Below are 21,218 nucleotides of genomic sequence, written 5' to 3'. Positions count from 1 at the left end.
TGACGTGAACTGTTTTTAATATGCCAGGAAAAAAAAATCTTAGCAAAAAAAAAAAATTGTAGGAAAAATGAAGACGATTGTAGGTAAGATAGCACATTCAGCCATTCATTTTCAGAGACAGTTTTTTTTTACCTGAAATCCAATTCTATTTGTCATAAAACCAAACAAATTCAAGAATATGACAGCCCAAAGGAAATGCAAAGTGACTTAACCTACACCACCGTTTTTTTCAACAACAAGCAAACAAAAACTCAAATACTAAAAATGTGAGATGTACATAATTATTTTCACTAATAAGATCCCACTGAAACCAGTGAGATTCTGCACAGAACAACATGTCCTGCATGGGTGGACTCCAAGACATATGGCATTAAAATTGGTGTCTTCGACAGATGGAATAAAAGAATCCAAATTAACTCAAATTGCAAGTATTTTTTTTTAAATCTATCCTGAGATATCTTACAGCATGATTTTCAAGAGAAGATTTTCTGCAATTTGTGAATAGTAAGGTTCTCTAAGCAGTGGTCTGAGAATGATGGTCACTACTGCAATAGTTAAAATCAAAACCAAGGCTGCACACTTCGACTTTTGTATTTGTTATATTAATCCAAGCCTTGTTTTTGTCACTGAGACACAGCAATGCACTATTGTTTATGAGTAGAACTAGCTTGAAGTTTCTTGAAATTTTGGAACACTGTTTTTTTTTTCCACCTTTTCTTCATATATCTCTTTTTAATGAATATCTTTTATTTTACAAGCTAATATGGGGCAACCAATATTATTTCAGAGATGATAACATACTTTATAAAGTAGTAAGGATATTTATTTTTGAGTTAGTTCCAGTAATAAACTATCGCATGCTCTAACTCATTTAATTTCTGGTTAAAGATTAATTATTTTCTGGCTGTATTTTACATTCTGGACAGCAGTCCAGCTGTAGGTGAGTAAACATCAAGGGTTGGGCATAGTTGTTCAATTAAAATAAATCTGTAGTGTGCTTTAATAGAGTTGTAAAATTAGGTCAGTCCCATAGAAAGTGATTTTCTTTTTTGTTTTCTTTGATAAAGGAAGATTACACAAAGCAGATTTTTGTTTGTTTGTTTTCTTGTTTCAAAAACACCTAATTCCTGTCATTCGTTTTAGGATGCAGAAATTCAAGTTTGTTCAGGATAGACCCATGAAAATAGAATCAATGCACAGCACTGCAATACATGACAAGTACAAAATGCATTTAAGTACTGCAATAGAAAAAATCTATTTTATAGTAGGTAACAGTTACTATGAAAATCTGCAGAACCTTGTTGGAACATGTTTGTGATGAAATTTAATATCATCAAATCATTTCTATCCTTCTTTGGGTTTTGGAGTATTATTTATTTGAGTTTTCTTTATTCTTCTAATGACCATTTCTTTACAACAGAGATGTGATCCTTTCTCCAAATAGCTGTATTCTGTTCTCCCCTTATCTTTTCTCTCTATTTACAGAAAGCCATCAGGGAAAAAAAAACCTCAGGTCACAAAACAAAGGTTAACTTCTGGGTCTGAGAAGATGCAAACCAATAAAAATGTTATTGAAAAGTAGTCTTAAAAGACTACTTTCCTGTTAATGCTCTAGCCTTAGTCATTTCTGGCAATACATAGGTTCCATAGGTAGATCCTGTGCAACCACTGGGCAGATTTCTTACAGGCTTGCACCTTTGTCTCATGAGATGGCAGGGTTGGGGCTTTTCCTTCCTTCACCCCACTGCAACAGAACTTAAATTCACCAACTGGTAATTATTGTAATGGTCTTACATTGAATCTCGAGGGCTCTCAAGCTAGTAGACTTACTGCTCAATGAGGGTTAGAATTTGATCAAGTTAAATTCTGTATTTTTGACATGAAAAAGACTACACAGATTATATAAGGATTCTGTTCACCAACTTCTACACATAATTCATTGCTCTGTCCAGTAATAAGCTGGATCTAGAAAGTTAGTTTCTTACAATTTAGGTTAAAGGACATAAAAGGAAATCTCCTCAGACTAACCATGAGTTCAGGTGTGTTAAGTATGTGCTTATTAAAATTCCCCTAGTAATGTCGTACACACGACAGCTGAAGAACTCAATGTCTCTTAAAACTACAGCAAATTACTTTCTGATCTTTAACAAATTAGGAGACTATACTGAAGGGCTCCTGTGAGGAAAATAAATAACTTTCAAGGACAGAAAAAATATTTTAATAACTAGTAAATCAAGTATTTCTCCTTCAGTGATTAATTCCCTCATATGCAGTGGCTAATCACTCAGGTACGGTATGAACTACCCTTCCTTCATAGTCTTTGATAACTACTTGCAGGAAATCTTCAAATGTCAGTATTTTATAAGATTAACATTTTTCTCATTCTATAGAATGAGAAAACTGGTACATTTTTCGAACTCTCCTTTGAAGGTACTCATCTCTGCTCAGAGTCTCAGTTTGAAACTGTTTTATGTAGCAGTGTATTTGAAATCAAATTTTGTGAGCTCTGGAAAAGCAAGAAGTGTCCATCGGAACCATCCATTGTCTTGAGGTTCAATCTAACAAACAGAATGGTAGTTTGAAATAAAAACTATGAATCGTGGAGAGTTTATTCTGCTCCTCACCCAAGACTTTAGGTCAGGGAGGTAGAGTACCCTGGTGATAACTAGTATGAATTTTAAAGACAGATGTAAAGAAGGTGTTGAAAACCTCAGCCTTTTCCTCATCCCCAGTGGCTTTTCATCCTGGTTAGGCGATCTATAACAGACCCCTACCAAGATATCCACTTTGTTGGTCCTCATCATGATCCTCACTCACAGAGATTCAACCGTATTATTCCTGGTCCTACGCTCAACAACATCAAAACACTCTCTAGCATGGAGAGTCATGTCACCACCCCTCCTTCCTTACCTATCCCTTCTGAAGAGCTTGTTGCCATCCACTGCAGCACTCCAGTAGTTTCCATAATGGCAACTAAGTCATAGTTTGCATGCTGCACAATGGCTTCCAGCTCCTCCTGTTTACATTGGTGTAGATGCACTTCAGCTGAGCAGCTTGCTTCATCTCTAGTCCTGTAATTTTCCCCTAGACTCCTCCCTAGGAGGCCTGGTTTTATCCCCTTCCCCCTTCATACCCCCCCCCTTTATACCCCTTTAAAGCTCTCTTAATAAACCCTGCCAGTTCTAGAGCTAGGATCTGTTTCCCCTTTGAGACAGGTGAGATCCATCAACAGACATCAGGCCAAGTAAACCACCCCACAGTAAAAAGAGAAAAAAAACAAAATGTTTGCAATTGCACCAGCCTCTCAGCCATGTATTTATGAGATAGGTTTTCCTGCCCCTCTCAGTACACAGAGGAATGTCTCTTTGGTCAGTTCAGGTTAGCTGACCTGATTCTGTGCAGCAATTTGTGTCCTCCAGTCTTTTTGCTGGCAGGACAGCATAAAAAGCTGAGAAATTGAAATGCCTTTGGCTCTGTACAGCACTGCTCAGCAACAACTAAAACATTGGTGTGTTATAAATGTTATTTTTCTCCTAATATGGAATACCGATAAACCAGGACAAAGCCAAAACTCAACATCATACCAGACAAAATGAAGAAAATCAGCTCTGTCCCAGCTGAAAACAGGACATACCCTTACAATGACCCCTACAGTTTTCAGCTCCCAAGCATTGAGACTGAATTTGCCTTACAAGTGAACACCTGCCTAAATTTCCAAAAGATTTTAGTTGTTTTTTTTTTTTTTTTTTAAAAAAAAAGGTAAGCCATCATGTATGTGCTTAGTACCCTTAATAAGTGACCTTGCCTTCAGATGAAGTGAGTACTTACAGTCTGCAATGGAATGGAGACTACACAGACAATTTTTTTTTTTAAGGGAAAAGTTGGTTATTGTTTGCTGTACAGAGACATTTAAATCTAGTTTTTGAAAAGCTTAGCCTAAGGATTTTTTGGCAAGTCTAAGTACACATCAGTAATTGTTGCATGCAAGGTGTGAATAGAAAACCAAAAAATGGAGAAGTAAACAAGGAATTTTCTAATGCACTTCATATTAGAACTATAGCAAATAATTTTACATGTCACATATCAAAAATAAGAGACCTAAACTCATTACATCTTCGGGTCTGAATCTGAGAATAGCTATTGCAGAACTATCAATAAAATGTGTTTTGCTTCATTAAGACTTTATCATTGCAAATGATTACACTTCCTGGCAGAAATAGAAAATGTAAATTGTAAAATAGATAGGTTGCCCTTCGAGGATTTTTTTTCTCCCCCCTCAAATTAGCACCAAATCTGATTTCTGCTTTAATAAACTTTGAAAAGGGTAACAGCATATTTGTTTCAATATCAGCAAGTATTACACAGGAATTACATGACATTAATTACGCTTTTAACAGTGGAATGATTAAACAAGATAGACTGCAATGATATGTTCATTCATATAATACATAATTCCCAAAATAAAAAGGAAAGATTTCCACACTGACCATAGTCTGTGTTTTCCGGCTCCCAACAATTTGAAGGCCAAAAATAGGGTGTCTATAGACAAAAGAAAAAAGTAGGGAATTCAAGTTAGACAATGCAAGCATTATACAGTTCTTGGATCGATACAGTTTCTCAAAATTGATTTACGTTTTTGGCAGATCTACTATAATATTAACTTGATGATTTTGAAATAGGCATCAAAATAGAAAATTACTTTTGTATGCTTGTTTATTGCACTAGTGTCAGAATGGCATTGGAAAAGAAGAACGTGTTCTTTTTATTTTTAAAGTTAAGGGAACAAAAACAAAGGTTACATAGTGAGGTACTTTTACATCTTCCCTAGCAACATACTCATCACATGACCTACAAATTGGTTTTAGAAGCAGAAAAGATGGAACATACTTTTGGATACAATCCATTCTTCATTGTAGAGAGTTTTCTTTATTGTATGTTAATATTCAATACTGTTTTCTAGAAGCCATTTCTTAAAAAAATGCTAATTAGCATATCCAGTCTTCAGAGTTATCAAATTTGTTTTCATTTATGGAAGTCTATTTTTTTCTAATTATTTAACATCATTCAAAATATGATTTCTTAATAGAAAGCCAATAAAATGATCAATAAGTAGTTTAATGCTATGATAATAAGAACTGCAAAGTACATTTCTAAAACATTTCTTGTCTACCAAATGAAGAATATAAAACAATATAGGGATTTTTCACATCAAGAACTTCATTTTTAAAAACCTAACTTTCTAGTGAAAATGTAAATGGTTATGATATTTATACTTAACGCATAATTTTATATATCTGCCCACAGGAATTATATATAATTTGAGAAATCGTATTAACTTAACTGAATATGTTGACTAATATGAGCAGATGTATTTCAAACTACAGATACCTCCTTGGGGCTCACTATTTGCTTCACTCTTTTTTTCCTGTTGTTTTTTCCTCAAAGATCCCTCAGCTACACAAATGGAAACTTCTCTTGCTGCCCACTTATCTTAAAATTGTTTTAATGTTTATCCAAAAATCAACAGGACTGAAGGGTGACACATTTACACCTACTATCAGGTTAAACATACATTGTGAAAAATCTCTCCACTGTAAAAATGGCCTATCAACTTTAATAACTGCAATTTAAGACTTGCTTTTTACTAAGTAATAACAATGAGCTAAAGAATGAAAAAAATAAAATCACAAACTAACTTTGAAGGTTGAGACAAGTTTCTTGCCAGTTTTTTTTCTCTCTCTCTAGTGGAGAAGCAGTAAGTCATTCTTCCTACAAGAAATTCCTTCATTGTGCCAGTAAAAGTGAGCACTATAAGTACAGATATAAGTACAGATGGAAATAGAAAGTAAACTCCTCAACAATAAATAGCAGCAGTCGGAAAACGCTGGAGAAGTGAAAAGGTATAAAAATAATCTAAATCATATAATGCATAAAGTTACTTTTATTTACGTTTTCAGACCTGAGGAAAGAGAGCAGCCCTTCCTTTGACACAAAGTGCATTTTAAGAGATGCCTAAGAAGAAAAGCTGAATAAAATCTGCTTTCATTTGTCCAACCTAAACTTAAAAGAAGAATCCAACAAGGGGAAATATCAAATATGTAGAAACCTCACCCACTCAAACAGGTTCTGAGCTAAAACTGGCTGGAGTTCAGATATTGTTTGTGAAACAGAAGCAAGTTATGCTGCAGAAGGGCTAGAAAAGCTAGAAAAAGATACAGCAAGAGAGCCTTTTCAGTAGTAAAAAAGGCAAAGATTCTTATGATTGTGAAAATACTTGCATAACTTCTCAAAAACTTTGGATTTCTCTTTAGAAATTAGATAAACAACCCTCCCACACTGATGATATTTGAAAAATAAATTCTGTCTTCTGATTTTAATCCAAACCCATGACATCACGAGCCAATGCCAAAGAAAGTCTGTTTGCAGAGATTATCTTAGGCATGGAAGGTCCCTTGGAAAACTTAAGTGAGGGATGAAGAGGAGGAAGGGAGATCACAGTTATGGAAAGAGACCTTACTAAGTGTTCAATTACCTTTAGAGAGAAAGCACAGAGACAGACCAGTAAAAATCACACCAGCAATCTCCAACTAGCTAAACACAAAAAGAAATCATTCAAAAACCAAATAAGAATATGTATGCTAGTAAGGAGGAGTCTAAGCATTCCCATGCCACCATCCCTCTGGAGATAAAAAAAAAAAAAACAAGATAAAACAGAACATACACTTTAATTAGCAAAGTACACAATAAATCCGTATAAAAGATTTTATTAGTGTGTTGTAAGCCAAAAGAGAAAATTCACCACAAAGAAAATACTGCAACATGGGAAAGGTTTCACATAACAGTACATGTAAGCACAGGAATACATTCCTTGTTTGAGCCTCCAATAGAAGGTGGCTATGAAAGACAAGAAGCTTTCTGCTGCCAGAGAATAACAAGCAGGTATGAGCTTTCCTTGTTGCAGCTCTCAACTAGGCAGGCACAAGCAGCCTCCCAGCTGCAAGCCGTGACCTTGTCTGCATGGTGCTTGAATGCATTTAATTGGACCTGCTGAGAAGCACAGTTCAACAGCTCTGGTACTGCTAGGTGGCCAGGGCTAGCCTCGAGCCACCAGGCTCCTAGTGGGAACAAAGTTCAAGTCTCCTCACAATCAGCCACGTGAATATGCTCCAAATTAATTTTGATATGAAGATAAGATAAAGTACAGGAGAAAAAAAAAACACAATGAAAAGCTCAGATTGAGGCCCAATAAAATACATAACAGAATGCTTAAGGAAAATCATGTTTTCACATAGGTAAACTGCATGTATATTCATAGAAAACAAATCAAAAAACAAAGAATAGATAACTATTATTATCAATGCAGGAAATGGCACTGGTGGAGGTAAAGACAAGAAAAGTTCTCCTAAGGCCTGGCATAAAAGTGACAATAGAGGACAAGATTAAAACTTAGAAAGAAAATCCAAAACCCACACTGAAAATAGCATAAACACTGGTAATGAAACTTGATATAAAATCAGATTCTATTAAAGAATTTTTATAATTGTGTTTCTGTGGAAAAAAACAATAAACTTGTATATAGTTGAAATGACTGACATTTTCCCAAAGATGTATGCAACGTTTTCTTGCTTAACTGTTTTGTATTATCAACCATGAAGTTCTGGTCTTAAACTACTACCTTTTTATCTGTCATGCACAATGGGATAAACTGGAATGCTTCTTGAAAAATGGTCATAATAGAAGAAAAGCTAGCTGAGAAAATATCCAAAGAGATACCTTATCACAAGACTTCCAGAATAGTACAATTCAGTAATTAGAATAACACATTCTGCTTTCATGTGAATGGGTGTCAGTGAGCCCTTTTCAGGCTGGATGCCTGATGCACCAGGTAGGTCCTTGCAGTCTCTGCTCCACAGGGGATTATCCTCAGCATAGCTCTCCAGCTATACTCCTCAGCCCCAGTGCCACACAGGCTTCTGCCAGCACAAAGATGGAGACTGAGGGTCTCAAGGACAGAGATTCACGGTCTGACAGCAACAAGACAAGAGGGAATGGCTCCAAACTAAAAGAAGGGAGATTTCGATTTGGGTGTTAGTTGGAATTTTTTTTTTGTACTCAGAGGGTGGTGAGGCAGTAGAACAGGTTACCCAGAGAAGCTGTGCACAGTCCATTCCTGGAAGTATTCAAGGCCAGGTTGGATAAGGATCTTGGGCAGCCAGAACTAGTGGATGGCAAGTTTGCCTGTGGCAGGGGATTCGGAACTAGATATTTTTAGTATTTCTTCCAACCCCCACCATTCTATGGTTCTATGGCGATTCAAAACCCCAGTTTTTCTAAAAACAAACAAATAAACATCGAGATGTCTATGTTTTTCAGTTTATGCACATAACACATGGCTGCTTTCCTCCACTTCTATAACATAAGAGCTGAATTCACATCTTCTCTCTTCTGTTCCAAAAGTCTCTATCTCTACACAGCTTCACAGTCCAGATATCTAATATCCCCATAGAAGAATTTGCTGGAGAGTTTATCTATGAAGACTATGTGACAATGCTTTTACCTTATTCAAAGAAAGATTAGGAAATAAGACAAGATCAATAGAAAGATCTCTGGTCTCTAGGAATGAGGTCAGGAATGAGAAGAGGAAGAGTGTGCAAGACGACAGCTGGCAGCTCTCCTCTGATCTACTAAAACAGCCCCACAGCCATGCAAGGAGACTCTGCCCACATAAATGAACTTATCTATACCTGGGGAATGCTAACAAAGATTGGTTTAACTATTTCTTACAAATTATATTCAGAGCATATTGCAGTATTATTACAACATTCATTAAGTACCACATAATCCTATAATACAAGCATTATACAACCAGCGTACCTTGTCTCAAGATCTAGAAACTCTGCATAGGCAAATACCTTCCCCAGGAGGCTTTCAGATGTGGTATAAAATATTGTAACTCAACAAGATCATTTTCAAAGGCAAAAATATAAAATATCAACTAGCTTTCTTTGTGAAATATAGAAAACCTGATGGAATTTTACTTTTCCTCAGCAGGAAATGTGAAGCAGTTCGTCATGAACAAATATTAAAGAGGGAACATTTGTCATTTTGCCATGACATCCCACTTATAGCCGGAAGGAAGGTGGGTGGTAGAACAGTTTGGAGAAAGTCAAGTATGTTTATCAGCACAGGCAGAAACAATGCTGCCAGTTTTTATCAGTATGCACTGATAAGGCACTTTGTTTAACTTTATCTGCAATTTGAATAAGAAACCAGTCAGCAGCTAGATAAAAGAGGCTTACCAAGCACAATGTGCTACCGTGGAATCATTTAAGCACTCGGAACAGAACAGGCTGTCATAAGATTCTTCGTGACCATTGGCAGAGCACTGGTTTTGCACTCAGAAAAGCACTGTTTCTCTTGAAGTATAGACTTATATTATAAGCCAATATTAACCACAGAAATCCATAATCCTCCTTTTAATAAAGTCACATGAAACAAAATCTCATAACATAGCGCCTATTCCACACTAAACAATTTGTTAGAAGTGGCTGTTATGCATGGTGAGACATCCTGTGATAAAACAAATAGATCTGTTTTGGCTTTACTGTTAAATTAATCAATAATATGTGAAATAATGAAACAGCCACTTGTGAAAATCAGTGTTGCCTGTCAGCCTTTATAGAGCATGATTAATCTATGCATTAAAACTGTATTACTGCAGAAAGAAGCCATTAAGCATCTTTCAGCTACCATTGCTAATAGTAGTAAAAACAATTGTTTCTGAAGCTGCTCCACTCCATGACATTTTTTTAAAATTCACTGGAACACGGGAGGAATATTCAAATCACCCATAAGCCTTCCTTCGTATATTACAAAATCACAGAATCGTAGGGCTTGGAATAGACCTCATGAGGTCATCTTGTCTAACTTCCCTGCTAATGCAGGTTCTCTACAGTCGGTTACAGAGAAAAGCACCCAGGCAGATTCTGAGTATCTCCAGAGGAGACTCCACAACCTCTCTGGGCAGCCTGTTCCAGTGTTCTATCACTGGATAAGAAGATTTTTCTCAAAGAATCACAGAATGTAAGAGTGTGCCTGAGCAGATTTAAACAAAGACAAAAGGGCACTGATAGAACAGACGAATGGTCTTGAAATGATTTTTCCCTCTTTGAAATCTCAACTGCACCTGCATATGCTGCATATGAACTGAAGAGACAATGAATTAGTTCTTGCACTTGCAATTTCTAAACAAAATCTGTCAAGTCTGGATAAGACAACCTGCTTTTTTATTGCAAAACCTGGCTTCCAATAAAATGCTTCTCTCAAGGCACAGATGATCCAGCAAGACAGTGGACAATATCTAGAGAGCTGAGATATTCAGACATACCTTAAATAGATAGAGGCCAGATTAGGACTGAGTCCTGAGGTGGTTAGCTGAGCAGGGTGACTCAGTGATGTTGGCAGTAACACCATTTTGCAACAGATATTAAAAGATCTCAACAGTGACTGCTATATATAATTTCCACTACAGATATGGGAAAAACAAGGTTGGAGAGGTAAATGTATTCATCAATAGAGTGTTACAGTGGTAGAACAGAAGACATCACAGATGAAACCATCTTGCCAAAAGAATGAATTTTGCTGCTATCTTCACCAGAATCAAGCTTTCACAACAAGAAATTTTCCATTCCCACATTTGTTCTCACCTATGTATGCCTCCCAACTTAAAAGTCATAAAATAACAGAACCTAAACTTCATCTCTGAAAATTCAATCTCTTAAAAAAACCGTGCGATTATCAAAAGCCTCAATATTCCAGGAGTTGGTTTAAAAACAAAAAGTATTAAAAAACACTACTTTCATTATGAATGTTGAAAGACACTATACTGAGTATGTAATTTGTAAAATAAATCAACATTATTTCCCCGGGAAGCAATTACAGAAGCATAGCAGCTGAAAGGTTAAATCAAGCATTCCTCACCAGGGTCAGCCATATTATCAGCTACATGGATACTGATGAAATGCACTTAGTGAGTAATGCCTGGTCCTTAGAAGATCTTTCCAAGGTGCACCTTACATTTCTTATTTAAACCCCTCTTACATATTACCCTTTGAGTGCAGGAAGGTAGGTAGTAGATATTCAATTCCTTCTTTGGCCCCAGCTTTAAATAACATGCAAAAGCAGTATGCCTTATGTTCAGAATGGTTCAAAAAGTATCACTAAACCTAAGCTTCCACTTTGCTTTGTTGAGACAAAAACTCACCTCTCTCCAAGTAAGGTAAATAATATTTAGATCTATCCCCTTTGAGTTAAATTGCTATAGCAGGAACTGACCCAATTAAAACAAAGTCAGTCAAAGAATGATTAGGAATGATTGTTTATTTCTAAAGCCACACTGTTTAAAAGAGCAGATAAAACTACAGTTTTACAGCCATCTTAGTTGCAAGAGTAATAACTGAAAAAGCATAATTTTGTCTGTAGAAGGGCATTTGTGCAAATGAAGCACAATTGCTACTGCTTTTAGCTTCTTCTATACAACAGTAACTTGTTTAAAACAAACTGGAAGTAATTTTACTGTTAGGAGTGAAAGCATCATCCTTTGGAACATGAAAAATGAAGTGAGAGGGGAACACTGTTATAGCTAGCCTGTTTTTTGTAGGTCAGGTCTTTTTATTGTAGGCAAAGGTTTCTCTGCAGGAATGGCTTATGAACGTTTCAGTGCTAGAAGGTGCACTGTTTTCTTTCTATTTAAAACCTAGAAATTTGTGAACCCTGTCCAAGACTAAGGGGGTTCTGTTTCTGAAGCACTTAAACAGCTATTCCAGTGCAGCATTCACACATTTATAGTTATTTTCTCTATAGAATATGTTATCTTCATCTTCCAACTTAACTGCCTCAGAAGTAGATTTTATGCTAGCCTCGTTTTGTAAGGAATGTCGAATTTTAATGACAAATCTGGCTGGTACAAGTCCAGTTAACAGTTTGACACCACTATAGATTTCCCTTGTGCTATATATAAAATTAAATTGTTCTAACATTGTTAGCATGGTAATAGCAATGCAACGGGTGACACAGAACAGAAAACTGCCAAAGTACTGCAATTATATACAAGTATCATTTGAGGAAAAAACTTATTTCATACACGTCAAATAGGTGTTAAATCCTTAATTTATATAAATCAATTGATGTCATTTTACCATCTAAACTTAACTAAACTTTCATGTCCACATATGTAGGCTGTAGACCTCTCTGAGAAAAGTTTGTAAAAGGCTACCTGCAGTACTCTCAGCTGTTCACAGTGCAACTAATATTCACCTACACTTTCCCTCAAAAGAAATATCATGCCAGCAGAGGTGATGTTTTCTCATGTTTGAAACAGTAGTACGCTAGTAGCAATACAGAAGTCAATGCTCAGCACCCCTATTTATCCTATTCTTTGCAAAAGAAAATTATCAGATACTTCATCCTCCTGACCACTGCTTATGGGAAGACCCAGAAACTGAAGCCTTATCTATTTCATGATTTCTTTCCACTTTTTGCTTACTCCACAACCACATCAACCCCTTTCCTTCAGCAGTAAACCCCTTTACCCATATGCCATCCCTCTCATTTACACATGTGCTGTCCCACAGGGGTCAGTGCTGAGACAAATACTCTTTAATATCTTCTTCAGTGACACTGACAGAGGGGTTGAGTGCAGCTTCAGCAAGTTTGCTAATGACAGCAAGCTCCGGGGTGCAGTCAACACACTATAGGGATGGGATGCCATCCAGAGGGGCCTAGACAGGTTTGAGCAGTGGACGCAGGTGAACCTCATGAGGTTCAACATATCCAAGAGTAAGATCTTGCACCTGGGTCAAGGCAACCCTCTCTACTGACACAAGCTGGGGGAAGAAAGAACTGAACAGAACACAGTCCTGCCAAAAAAGACCTGGGAGTACTAGTGAATGGGAAGCTGGATGTGATCCAGCAGTGTGTCCTCACAGCTCACAAAGCCAACTGTATCCTGAGCTGCATTAAAAGATGCATGGCCAGCAAGTCAAGAGAGGTGATTTTCCCCATCTACTCTGCAGTGGTGAGGCCTCAACTTGTGTACTGCATCCAGATGTGGAGTTCTCAGTACAGGAGAGACATTGACTTGTTGGAGTGAGGACCACAAAAATTATCAAAGGGAAGGAACACTCTCTCCTACAAAGACAAGCTGAGATAGCTGGGGCTCTACAGCCTGCAGAAGAGAAGGCTCTGAGGTAACCTGATAGTGGCCTTTCAGTATCTAAAAGGGGAGCTACAGCAAAGAAGAGAACAGACACTTTTGCAAGGTCTGATGTTATAGAACAAGGGGAAATGGCTTCAAGCTCAAAGAGAGTAGATTTAGGTTGGATATAAGGAAAAACACTTTTACAGTGAGGGTGATGAGGCACTAGAACAGGTTGCCCAGTGATGCAATTGATGCTTGTCTCTGGAGACTTCCGAGGCAAGGCTGGATCTAGCTCTGGGCAACCTGATTTACTTCTGCATGTCCATTCATTGCACGGGATTTGGACAAGATGATCTCTGAAAGTCCCTTCCAACTCTAAGGATTTTAATTCTATGATTCTTTCATTCTATATGGAAATCATCAAATAAGAAAGACTACCTACATTACACTTCATTTTTAATCAGATCTCTTCTACAGGCTTAATAAGAAAAAAACTTCCCCTCTAAATTAAGACAATTTTAGAAGTCATAGTCTATAAGATAATTTCATTTCCTTTACTACATTTTCCGAATACTTCTACAGTTTTCATTACCACACTTACTAAATCTACAGGTTAAAAAGGTCATTATCATTTTAGTACAAGATATTGTCTTCATTTTCTAAATTAAATCCTTCTATTATTTTTAACTTTAAGAGGAATTGCTACCATTTACTAGGTTACATAAGAGAGAAAGTATTGTTAAAATTTACTATAAATCTTAGTGTGAGGTCTTTAACACGAGGCCTCCCTTTGTACAAGTCAAGAACATCTCAAAAACACTTACCTGGAATCGATAAAATGTGCCATCATCCTTTAGTGTTAGAACATGGTCTGAGATTGGAAAAAAATAACCATGTGCTGCCATCAGTGTTCCCAAATGTAGAGCTTCCACTGTTTGAATATCAAAACAAGATAAAAAAAACATTTTAGAAGTTAGATAACTTATTTTAAGCAATTCAGTTTTCTATTTCCTGCAGATAGCCACTTACTCTTACTCCAGGTCCTGGCACCACAAAAGACTTCTCTTTTTTTTTTTCTCTTGGTGATGGAATGATACAACAACAACAAAAAAAGTCTTTACTTTCCTTAATCACTGGCTATTAGACATCCCATTTTGTAGCTGTAATTTCACATCAGCATTAGTGGGTGGCTACTGTGACATTCACATACTTGATCCAAAGGTGAAAACAGCAATCACTTTTATCTTGATAGCTTTGCCTCATTTTCCTCTTCAGAAGTTTCAGATTACACAACATTAAAATAGTTGACTCCAACTATATGATATATTCCTCACTAGCTTTACCAGAAAAGTAGTAAAAAACAGAAATTTTCTTAAAAAAAAATCTCTCAATATTGGAAAAATAATAAAGGATCACAGAATCACAGACTAATTAAGGATAGAAGGGGGAGGTCATCTAATCTAACCCCTCTGTTCAAATAGAACCATCTAGAGCAGGTTGTCCAGGACTGTATTCAGCAGGTTTTGAGATCTCCAAGGACAACACTCCACAGCCTCTCTGGAGAATCTGTGTCAGTGCTCAGCCATCCACACAATAAACAAGTGCATCCTGAGTACATCCTGATGTTCAGATTGAACTTCATGTGTTCCAGTGTGTCAATTGCCTTTTTTCCTGGTAGTTGGGTACTAGTAGAAAGAATGTGGTTCCATCTTCTTTCACATCCCTCTTCAGGCATTTATAGACATCAGAAAGATCCTACTGAGCCTTCTTCAGGCTGAACAGTCTCAAGTCTCTCAGACTTACCTTATAAGAGAGATGCTCAAGCCCTTCATCTTTGTGGCCCTTCTTTGGACTCTCTCCAGTATGTCCACAGCTGTTTGGTACAAGAGAGCCCAGAACTGGGCTGAACTCCATTCTCTTTAGTGAATAAAACCATCATACCTAACAGGCACAATTATATTCGTGCTTGTATTTTCAGTAAACCACTGACCATTATCAATCTCTGAAGTCTCTTTCATTACTGTTAATATTTGGTTCACGATAACATCATACTGTAGGAAGAGGCAGTCATTAGTTAGAGTCATTCTCTCGATACTGTATTTAAATCCTAGTCTTCAGTATACTCTTTAACAACAATATAATGACTCTAGTGCACGTCCCTAAAATAACTGCGCACAGCAGTTTCTGCTGCTATATTGTTTCCTAGCATACAAGTGCACAACCACTGAAGCATATTAATTTTAAAAGATGAAGCTTGGAGAAGATTAAAAGGGTTTCTGAGCTCAATCAGAAAGCCATCAGATATGGGAGGGAGTGACAGAAAGGACAGCAGTGCAGCAGCACAACACCAGCAATGTTAAAAGGAAACAAATCAATACAAAAGCCATACAGGAGAACTTGGGAATAAAGGGAAACTGGGAAAGAGGAGGATGAAAACGACAGAAGAAGAACAGAAGTAGTGTGATCTAATAAAGGAAGATTTTTTTTTTTAAAATCTAAAATGTGACTTCAGCATTATATAATCAATGAATATACAGACATTATAATTAAGACATAAACAGGAAGCTAGGCTAAACAGGTTATCACACCAAAGAAGAATGGATAGAAAGCTTACCCTTACCCTGGACTACACTAAGAAAATTCCTAGAGGAGCAATCTCCAAAAGAGATCCTTCCCCATTGGTAGTCAGCTCTTAAATGGGTCTAGGAAAGGTGGAGCCAGGCTCCACCCTTTCCAGTAGCACAAGTGAATTATCTTCACCTGTGCTCCCAGGGCTGACTCATTGCTCACCTCAGGTGGTCAATCAGAGGTTCAGGCCATGATTCAGCAGTTCCATACAAGCATAAAGAGGTTTCAGGCACAGTATTATTGTGCAGAAAAAAAACCTGAGTCTTCAGACTTGTGTTTTTTATGAGGATGATAGAATCATTTATGTTTCAGCTTTATCACTTTGAACATAAGGATGAAACACAGACATACTTTTTCATCGATATTTCATCAACATTCCAGAAAATTCCCTCTTTCACCTATTTGCTTACCTAAGGATATTCATTGGTATAGAAGATACAGGAGGCAGAGTGGTATGTTCTTAAGCTATCCCAAAGCCAGCAAGCATGTGTAAGAAGAATGAAAGGGGTCTGGACGGTAGTTTATTGAGAGCACACAACCCTAGAAGGGCTTATTTGGTACCCAACAATCCTTGTGATCTCTGTGTTTTCCACAGTCTGTGATCTCTGGTTCCTGCTCCTCTGGCAGAGCCCTTATCTAAGAAAATCCAGCACCCTCTCTTTGGCAGTGAATTCCCTAATCTGCTATAAAATGCTGCAAAACTCTTAACAAGTCTTTTCCAAATTAAAAGCCTACAAGAAAATTCAACAAAAGAATGCAGTTGCATCTCTCCCAGCACTTGGGATGTGCAAACCCACGCATTAATTTTATCCTAATTAGCTTAACCCCAAGTATTGTTGTTATTCATCTACCTAAAGCTACAGAATTATATTATCCTTTGGATAAGATACTTTGAGAAGAACCTTCTGCAGTGAGTCAGTTGCTGATTTTCTTTTCATTTTGGTTTACTTTACTTTTTTAAAAAAATTTTATTAATCTTTTCTTTGTTCTTCACTCTGCAAGTTTAAGAAGGTTTTTTTCCAGGCATTATGAATCTTTGTGGAATAAGAGTAAAAAAAACAAAAGCAAAAAATGTGCTGACGTTTTCAGGGAAAGATTTCTTAGATTAAGGGTGACAGGGCTTACCACAGAACTCTTGACGCAGATGAGAATGCATTCCCTTCAGATATAAAAGAAACTAAATATGTTCCAGATTTGCTTCATGCTTTTCTTGGTTTCTTAATTGTAATATTTTTCAAGAACACAGAGAGATCACATTATTATCATTTACCCAGCAACCGTTAGAGCACATCTGGGCTACCATGCCCAGCTGTGAATACCACATCCACTCCAATACAAGAAAGACACAAGTGAACCTGGCTGAGTCCAGTGGAGGGTCACTGAGTTGGCTGGAGAACAGATCGCTGCCCTGTGAGGAGAAGCTGGAGGAGCTGGGCTTGCTCAAACTGAAAAAGAGAAGATTTTGGGTGTGCCTAGCAAAAGTCTTCCAGTTACTTAGAAGAGATTACCAAATAACAGAGCCATGATTTTTATAAAGGTGCATGACAAACGAAAAGAATATAAATTAAGAGAGACAGTGGTCATAAACTAAGTCAGGTTCTGACTTGACATATGGAGAACGTTTTCACGCTGAGAGCAGCTAAGCAGCAGAAGAGGCTGCCCATATAGTCTGGGTCCTCGGCAAGTTACAAGACTGAAGGAGCTAAAGTCCTGGACAGCCTGCTTGATCTTATATTTATGCTAATTAGAGCACAGCCTTGGACTAGAGCCCTCTTCAGTTCCCTCTCAACCTGAAACATATTACAGTTCTGTGACTCTTAAGTGGATGAAGCAAAAGTGAAACAAAGAGTGGAAAACAGGGATGTGGACAGCTGGAGAATAAATTATTTGAAAGCTGCCAGAGCAGCCAATAATCCTGGGAAGGCTGGTTACGGTAGGAGTAAGAGTTGATACTTCTCTAACTTACTACTGAGAAACTTACTGTGTACCCAAGTGTACAGTCACTACTGGCCCTCTACAGAGAAACAGAAAAGACTGTGATGGTTTTCTCTAGGCAATTAAAGCAATTAAGGTCAACTGAGATCTGAATTGTTCCCCATAGCAGCCTATGTCTCATCTTCAGCTATGCATGGAGACTAAAAATGTTATACTCTCACCTCAAGTACCTTATTCAATTAGGATGAATCTACACTGACTCAGTGTTAAGATTTCTCTCTGCAGAGCCATTATGAGGTAATAGGGACACGTAAACTTCCCTGTATTTTCCTTCAACTAATAGACAATTAATTTAAATTTGTATGACTATCAATCCAGAAATTTATTCCAGCACTGCATAAATATAAATGAAAAAAATATATCCTTTTAATAACAACCTAAGGTCCTCTGTAGCTCACACAGGTGAGGAGTACCTGTTCTATTAAAAGAAAAAAGAAAAAAAAAGAAAGAAAAAAAATAAGTGTATTGTATAATAAAGACATTAACAGATCCATTCACTTGGTAATCTAAAATCCTCTCCATTGATATTATCTGACAATGACGCAACTGCATAACCAAAGCATTTTTGATTTATACAGAGACTGAATAACACATAAATCAAATACAGATCAACTAGGTGAAAAATGTTCACAAAATTGTAAATGGTGAATAATGTCCAGAAATCTGCAACCCTGCCTCACATCAGACTGACTCAAGACCAACACTGCTCTTCTCTGCAGGACAGCAATGTAATTTCCACATAGAATGAAAGGATTCTTATTTTCAAGCAACAAAAGGAATTCTTAGATATACATCTGATTTTGCTAAAATCAAACTGAAAATCCAAATGAAGTACAATTGTAGGATTCAGGAAACAAAACCATGAAACAAAAAATGAGCTTGAAGAGGAGAATGTAGCCAGCAGTAGACTAGTCTTACATGCCTAAATACCTAGAAGTTCAGTTCAGACAGCTTCATTAGTCCCCAGGTATTCCTGCAAGTGGAGTTAGGGGATTTTGACCTAAAAAAACATCTTTTATCTGGAAGAATGGCAGAGGGAGATTAGGAACATTAAAAACATTGTGAAGTGCATTAGAAAAAAGAAAAAAGAAATCTGAAAAAATACTTTTATAAAGTTACCACTTAAGAAGTTTAATTACTTGTGTATATTCAGAATAAAAAATCCAAGAATAGGAGGAACATGGATTAAAACCAATAAAAAACTTCTTACGTGGCAACTGTACACAAACATGCAATGTGATATGTACATAACAAGTATTTCCAGGTATTTAGTCACTATGCGTAAGAATATGCAATACATATGAGACTACATTATCAATTTCACCCAGACAGCATCATTGAGAAGGTATAAGTCAATTGCAGCAGAGATGCACACAAACATTTGAAAGAAGCAAATCTCACAGAGGTATAACTGGTACAGAACACAGGAGATTTCAGCTTCCTCTCTTCTTGACTGCTTGTTTTGGAGATGATCAGTTATATGAATTAAGGTTCCAGGCATAACTTCCTAGCAGTGACAGTACAAGTAAGTAGAAAGTCATGTTCAAAAACCAAAATCACTAAAATCACTCTTAATTTTTTTGTGGTTGAAAAAGGGCATTATACTGCAGAAGTTCTAAGTTAAGAATATATAACAGAAAGACAAAAATTGGTCTTTATCAGCCCAATTCATTTCAACAGGATATGAAATATTTTTATATGAATTCAAAATATTGCTGTGGGTGGAATTTTGACTCTTAATGTGTATGCTATTGCTGGGCTAAAAGCCGAGAAGTTTAAAATGTCATGTTTCCCTCTGCTGTAGAACTTTATTTAGCTGTGTGGGTGAAGTGAACAACAACTGTACATTGATTAGCAATCACATTTGGGAGAAATAACACTGCCCTGCCATCCGCTATGGATTACATATGGATTACAAGGAGAGTGATTTTGATGGATTAAATGCTAGTCACCTTCTAATGTACTTTGTTATAAGAGAGAATCAGGCTATTACAGCACTTTGGGACAACACAAACCTGATGAAGTCTGAAAAATGAAAATACACCCTGATTGTTGAGTTTTCATTTTATTTTATTTTCAAACATGGTTCGGTTTTCTCCTTACTGTACAAGCTATTGTATGGATTGAGTGATTGTTCATCTTAAATTGCAGGCTGTGGTAATATGCATGGAAGAAGTTGTTTCTTATGATAACATTCACAGGGGAGGACTAAAGTGGATGGATTATTTGTTTTTCTTTGGAATAAACTTGTTTTTCTGCTTTGAAACCTCTCAAAGTGTATGATTTCAGTGAGAAGTCTGGATTCTGCTTTTTCTTATGCATCTCAGGGTTTTAGGTGATGTAGTCTCTATATTTGTGTTTAATCTTAATTCCATAAAACACTTTACAATATCACACCACTGTAATTTCAATCTCATCACACCTGAAGTAGATTGCAGTATTCTCTGAGGGACAAAGGAAATTCTGTTCCACTTTAAAATGTCATTTTTCAGAGCCTGTTTTATGTTCTTCCATGCAACTTCCATGCAAGTCCTAGAGAAAAAATTCCTAAAAGGAACATCATTTGGGGGCATTTTATGATCTTAAGATTGTTATATGATAAAAGTAACAGTAAAAACCCCAAATTTGCATGTATGTCATTCACTTTTCATTATTGCCATGTCAAAAAAAAAAAGGCAGCCTCCCTTTCCTCCCTCCACAATAAAGTGTTTGTTATTTGGGGCTTTTTCTCTAATCTAAAATCCATCACTGTGCTCAAGTGCATGCCACATGGATACCTGGAAAAAGAATTAATGACTCAGAACTTCACAAGCACACATTCGTTTTAAGTGCCGAATGCCAAGACGTTATCACTTACTCTCACCTCACTCCTGCTGTCACTTCATTGCCAGTGTGAAAACAGGCTGTAAGAATTAACTTAAGGCAATAAAATAAAACCCACTTCTGATGCTCACACAAAGCGTAGGAGAGCCTCCCTCTCTGGGCCTGACTTTGGCATTTAAAAAGGGGAAAATAAAAGAGCTAGAAAAGTTATTGAACGCCCACATGACTCTAAACTGTTCTCTTTTGACCCATATGAAGGATGGAATTGCAAAAGGAGCAGTAGTCACTGAGAGTCATTTCACAGAGAAGCAGAAAAGACAGTGAAGGAAGAGGTACTATTTACTCAAACACACTTAAAATGAGATTCATGCTTAATTGCAAGATACTCATCACAAACTTCTTTATGTATCACCACAGCACGTAGGGAGGATTTTTCTTGTGCCATGTGCTAGACAGTGGCATCAGTAGGAATATCACTCAACAGGTAAGGAGGAAAGTCTATCAGAGATCTGCCATGAATCCTCACCTGCCCAAGGACAGGTAGCAATCACCTTGACAGTCTGATGATCTATAT

The 21,218-nt window shown here is 36.9% G+C and overlaps 1 protein-coding gene across 1 annotated transcript in view; it reads right to left on the bottom strand.

Moving 5' to 3' along the window:
• RGS7 (regulator of G protein signaling 7) overlaps positions 1–21,218 on the bottom strand; it is a 227,026-nt gene that overhangs the window by 64,097 nt on the left and 141,711 nt on the right. Inside the window, exons 4-5 of the mRNA XM_085219651.1 lie at positions 14,023–14,129; positions 4,488–4,539 (exon numbers count right to left, since the gene is read on the bottom strand). Coding sequence (XP_085075777.1) covers positions 4,488–4,539; positions 14,023–14,129 — 159 coding nt within the window. The remainder of the gene's footprint in view (positions 1–4,487; positions 4,540–14,022; positions 14,130–21,218) is intronic.

Source organism: Meleagris gallopavo, chromosome 2 (assembly GCF_905368555.1).
Source record: "Meleagris gallopavo chromosome 2, MGAL_WU_HG_1.1, whole genome shotgun sequence".
In the NCBI taxonomy this organism is placed as follows: Eukaryota; Metazoa; Chordata; class Aves; order Galliformes; family Phasianidae; genus Meleagris; species Meleagris gallopavo.
The sequence above is the reverse complement of the archived record's forward strand: the minus strand, read 5'-3'. Positions and strand labels throughout refer to the sequence as shown.